At 40.2% G+C, this 6,000-nt stretch overlaps 1 protein-coding gene across 1 annotated transcript; it reads left to right on the top strand.

The window, feature by feature from the left end:
- Positions 1 to 786: 786 nt before the first annotated feature.
- On the top strand, positions 787 to 4,744 carry LOC310986183 (green-sensitive opsin-like; the record flags this gene model as incomplete). The annotated part of the gene is made up of 5 exons (XM_083971996.1): positions 787 to 1,150; positions 1,233 to 1,401; positions 2,265 to 2,430; positions 3,360 to 3,599; positions 4,646 to 4,744. The coding sequence occupies 5 exons, from the start codon at positions 787 to 789 to the stop codon at positions 4,742 to 4,744; spliced, it is 1,038 nt and encodes a 345-aa protein (XP_083828122.1).
- Positions 4,745 to 6,000: the final 1,256 nt, after the last annotated feature.

Raw genomic sequence — 6,000 nt, 5'->3', positions numbered from 1 at the left:
GATGAAAATTTCAACAACACGAATGTCTTGACTAGTGAAATTATGTAGTAAGTTTGTGCAGATACTGTATGAGAACTGAGATCTGCATTCAGAGTTGTGCAAATGATGTTTCTGATGTGAGAACCGCATCAAAAAAAGAAAATCTGTAAAGGTAAATGAAATGAGAAGTAAAGACAAATGATACTTTTTAAGACTAATATTATTTTATGTCATGAGTGCCAGCTTGTGTGTGATTGTGTGGAATATCTTTTTCATGCTTTTAGAAAAAATAAAAAATAAGGCAAAAGAGTTTAATCATTCTATTTATTTGTTTATTTGAAATGGGACTCTGCATACAGTATTCATGAACATACAAAAATGTGTATATATGTAAATATGCCAGATTCCATCTGTAGTCCCATGGTCCACAAATAAAGTTACAGTAAAATAAATGTCAATAGCAATACAAATATCTAAATCAATTATTTCAACAGTTAAGAACTGTTGAAATGAGGAAGTTGTATGGTGTGTATACTAATTGAAAATTAGTTTGGGACGGGTTTAAACTACTAATGGGACTGATGACACTCACTAAAACAAAATTTAAAAAAATTAACGGTGAGAGCTACATTGTTGGAAGCAAGTTGATGATCATCCCGTGTTAATATGATTTACTGAGGCTTAGCCAAACGACTTATTCTCAATCCCCCTGTAATCTACTTTTGGAAGGTATATAGCTGACACCTAGACAGAGGGGTCCATCACTGGTTGTCACTGGCAAAACTCCAGACACTATCATCAAACAAGATGGAGAACGGCACAGAAGGCAAGAACTTCTACATCCCCATGAACAACAGGACGGGGCTTGTGAGAAGTCCTTTTGAATACCCACAGTACTACCTGGGGGATCCTATATTATTCAAGCTGCTGGCTGTCTACATGTTCTTCCTCATCTGTACTGGCTTCCCCATCAACGCTCTGACTCTGGTGGTCACAGCTCAGAACAAGAAGCTCCAGCAACCTCTCAACTTCATCCTGGTCAACCTGGCTGTGGCCGGTCTCATCATGGTCTGCTTTGGATTCACCATCACTTTTGTGACTGCTATTAATGGCTATTTTGTTTTTGGGCCAATGGGTTGTGCCATTGAAGGGTTTATGGCCACTCTAGGAGGTAAATTTGAAATGACACTGCATACTGTTGCCTTGTGCAACTTCAGCTGTAAACATAATATATGTTGTATTTTTCCTTGCAGGGCAAGTTGCTCTCTGGTCTCTGGTCGTCCTGGCTGTTGAGAGATACATTGTCGTCTGCAAACCCATGGGAAGCTTCAAGTTCAGTAATACTCATGCAGGAGTTGGTGTCCTTTTCACCTGGATCATGGCTATGTCTTGTGCTGCTCCTCCATTGGTTGGCTGGTCCAGGTAATTCAACTATCAAACATCTGCATCCAAGACTAAAGCATGGACTAAAACCACTTGGAAGTCTACACAGCACTCACATGTCATCGCAATACTACAGCTCTCTCCAACACTTGTAGACATGGAGACGACTTGAAGATTTCAAACTACTAATTCTACAGCTGGCCAAATGGCTATTCTATCCACATGTACAGGTGCATCTCAGTTAATTAGAATATCACGGAAAAAATAATTTATTTCAGTAGTTCCATTCAAACAGTGAAACACTGACTGAAATATTTCATTTTTAAGTATATTTTTGGCTCTTTTTTTTGCCTTTATTTGATAGATCAGTAGAGATAGACAGGAAAGGGGGAGGCAGAGAGAGGGGGAATGACATGCAGGAAAGGGCTGCCCGACGCAGGATTCGAACCGGGCCGCCTGCGGTGAGGACTATATCCTCTACATGGGGCAGCCGCCTTAACCACTGTGCCATGCACCGCCCCGTCTTTGTTTCTTTTAATTGTAATGAAGTCAGAATTCAGTAAATCTAAACATTAGAATACAGTGAAAAAGTTCACTATTGTAACCTAACTATTGTAACTATGTCACACTCAAATCAGCTGATTAACTCCAAGCACATGCAAAGGTTTCCTGAGCCTTTAAATGGTCTCTTAGTCTGGTTCAGTAGCTCCACTATCATGGGGAAGACTGATGACCTGACAGTTGTACTCTACTCTAGACAGAATTTGTAGAAATGATGTAAATCATGTAAGAATGGATCTGAAATTAAAGCCAGAATGGTGTACAGTATGTACTGTATGTACCTATTAACATTATGCTCTTGTTGATACCAGATGATCTGCTATCTCTCTCTGTTCACACAGATACATTCCTGAGGGCCTGCAGTGCTCCTGTGGACCAGACTACTACACTCTGGCCCCAGGCATCAACAACGAATCATACGTCATGTACATGTTCATCTGCCACTTCTGTGTTCCCGTTGGAACCATTTTTTTCACTTATGGAAGCCTTGTGCTGACAGTCAAAGCTGTAAGTCTTACTTTCTTAACCCTACTCTATCATTGAGGTCATTATAATAGTCTGTGTGAGGTGGTGACCACTGCCATCCCACAAATAAGCTCCCCAGTTCTTTGACTTTAAAGCCTGCCGCACTTCATAATCACATTAATAGTATTTTCTGCTCTCTTATGTTTTCCTCTTTATGTGTACATAGAAAGGCAATGTAAATCAAAATTATCAGTGTTTTTGCTCTATAAATTAATTATAATGATTTAATTATAATTAGCTGTAGCAATTCTGGACCTAATCATTTTTTTTCACTCGACATTTATATTCTAAGTCTTCTCAAGATGTCATCAATCGCCTCTCACAAGTTTCATATTGGAGTCTTCAATTAAGCAATATCACACGAGAGGGAGTGCTGATATACAGTACAACAGCACTTGGTGTGATTCTGTCGCAGATAATCACACCAGGCTCTGACTGAGCTCCTGAACGCCTGTACAGTGGAGTGATAATGCCTGTAAAAAGTCATGGAATGTCTCTTGTCCAATCAAATTACTCGGTCGGAACTAACTGCTGTATAAACTGCCTTTTGGTCTGAAAAACAGTCTGAAACCCATGAACTGGGACTAAAAAGCAGCTGTGGATTTTGACTTGGCCCTGCTGCGACTGCATGTCGCTGCTGTGTTGACACTACGCACTGCGCCGTGGTGATGATTTGCTTTATTTATTTATAGCGGCTGAACGGCTGCATCATCAGGTGGCCGCTGTGGCATTTGCCCACATTGCCCTATATGGCCAGTCTGTCACTGCTGAATCAATAAATGTGCAATATTATAAAACATAGAAGAGCAGACAATCTTGCCATGTTTGGCAATAAAGCTCCATGTTGTGCAAAGAGTTATGTGTATGTCTAACTAACCTCATCCCTGCTCTTCCGTTCAACACATATTCAGGCTGCAGCCCAGCAGCAGGACTCAGCATCCACTCAGAAAGCTGAGAAGGAAGTGACACGCATGTGCATCCTGATGGTGTTTGGCTTCCTCGTGGCCTGGACCCCATATGCTAGCTTTGCTGCATGGATCTTCTTCAACAAGGGAGCTGCCTTCTCAGCTACAGCCATGGCTATCCCTGCCTTCTTCTCAAAGAGCTCAGCATTGTTCAACCCTATCATCTACGTGCTGTTTAACAAACAGGTCAGTTGATAACTGCTGTGTAGAAAATGATTCTGAAGCAAAGGCACCTGATATCACTCTTTAAAGTGCATCTGAAAATGTTGGCATCTATTTCATTAAATACAGTACATTAAGTTAACCATTAACCACAAGTCATTCAATTAGATTACAGTATTATAGGTTTAAGGGTTTCTCACTTTCAAATAAACAAAAGGCAAAAATGATTATGCTGTCATTCCGACATCCCACCACTCCGAAATCCCACCATTTAGACAAACCACCATGCCAACATACCGCTATTCCGACATGCCATCGTCCCACCATTCTGACAAGGCTTTCAATATAAGGAAATGTGCATTACTCAACAGGTGACTCCCTCCTACTTATCTGGACTCTCTATCTATCTGGCCTGTCTAGTCTCTACCTGGTCTTTTTTTTCTAAACTTAACCAACTCCTTTCATCATTGCCTAAACCCAACCAGTGCAAAATCTTTTTTGGGAAAAAATATGCTATTAAAGGAATTGTCGGAAAGGCAGGATGTTTGAAAAAAATATAAAAAAATACCGTCATTCTGACCATAGGAGGCAAGAATTGTCGGAATGATGGGACATTTGATAGAAAATTAAGTGTTGCCATTTAGACAATTAGAGGCCTATGTCGGACTGGTGGGATGTCGGAATGGCGGTTGCCCCCCATGCTGATAGTAATTAAATAAGTGTTCCAGTAAGTTGTGTATGTAATTGATAAGTGGGTTTTTCTCCAGACACACTATTCTATGGAATTAGAAAACAATTGATTAATTGCATGATATTCCTGAGCTAAAACGAAGGTGTCAGGTGCCAAGTTAAGCATTATCTCCAGAAACAACCTGGCATCCCCAAAGTGATGATAAACCTTTGATTTGATGAGTTACTGTGACATAGACAGCCTTATTTCATTATTCATACAGTGATGTTTGATCTTGAGTTTTCTGTGGGGAATAAGGTTTCTTTTTGTGAGGTATATAGCCTAGTATATATATGTATAACTCTGTCTGGTATCTCACCACATGTTTTCTCATTTTCAGTTCCGTAACTGCATGCTCAGCACTATTGGAATGGGCGGCATGGTTGAAGATGAGACCTCAGTATCAACCAGCAAGACAGAGGTGTCTTCTGTCTCTTAAGAATGATAACTACACTTCTGTGGTCATCCACCTTCCTGATGTCTTCCGGATAAATGGCTTTCTTGAAATGGAAATAAGCTCATGGATACAGACCAAGATCTTTTCTGCAACAAATGGGACATTTATACAGTACATGTCAATGACAGCATTAAACCTTGCAGATTCATTATTTTTGTGTGTGTCTTTTCATCTGAACCACAGCTGAAAGAGGATCAAGCAAAAAAAAAAAGAGAGTGAAAAAAAAAACACAGCTTGACATTCTATCAACAAATGCTGATGGAAAGAAATGCTTGCGATATGTCTGGATGGGTGAGTGGGTAAGAAACACCTTTGTATATTTACAACAGGGAGAGGTTAGCATGTTTGTTGGCCTCTGTCATAATATTCTGTATATATTTTGTAACAAAAAAATGTGTAGTTATTAAATGCATGCATGAGAAGATCTGGTGTTGTTTTCGTTTCTTAGTCCCACTTATCGTATAGCCAACCTATAGCCTTGCACTGAGTTATATTTACTTATCATTTACATTTACTTTTATTTCTTATAAGTGTTATTTTGTCTTAAAGGAGTCATCACCCGGAAATCACATTTTTCCTTGTTAAAACATGTATATTGGTGTTGGACCTCAGTGGAAACCTGCCTGAAAATCTGGAGTTTGAAAGTGGCTGAGTTTTTTCATTTGGGCTCTTTGTTTAAGCCAGAGTAGCTCATGAGGCTGCACACCGCAAATTACGAGATTTTGACTCTGCTCCTGTTGACGTCACCACAGGAGCCTGCTTTCATAAACCCACTTCTCTTGCAAAAAAAAAAAAAACACCTCTCTTCCACCACGCCGCCATTACTTGTTGTTTTATTTCCCACTGTAGTGCTGTTATTTCGTCACTTTAATATTTTTTTCATGCGAGAAAGTAAGGGTTTAGATCCCCAATGTGCGGTTAGTTTATCCAAATGATGGCTGTTTAGAAGTTTGCCTCCAACGTTGGGAGAAGTGAAGCTCCGGTGAGCTCCAGCGAGCACCAGAGGAGCGGCTCCTCAGCAACCCGTCTGCAGTGCTCGTTTGCCGGCCAAAGGAGGAAACAATCGCTAATTAACTTACCCGCAGGTTTGTAGAGGTTTACCGCCGGCTGGTTAAAGAGCAATTAAACCCCTAAACCACTTTTTTCCTGCTGAAAACAAATATATTTGGTTATGAAGTAGTGTTGTCGGTTGATTCTGGTCCAACTATACCAACCAACCAAAATATTTCAATTTGGTG

The sequence above is a fragment of the Trachurus trachurus genome (assembly GCF_905171665.1).
Source record: "Trachurus trachurus genome assembly, chromosome: 5".
NCBI classification, from domain to species: domain Eukaryota; kingdom Metazoa; phylum Chordata; class Actinopteri; order Carangiformes; family Carangidae; genus Trachurus; species Trachurus trachurus.
Note: the sequence above shows the minus strand (reverse complement) of the source record. Positions and strands in the feature narration are given on the sequence as shown.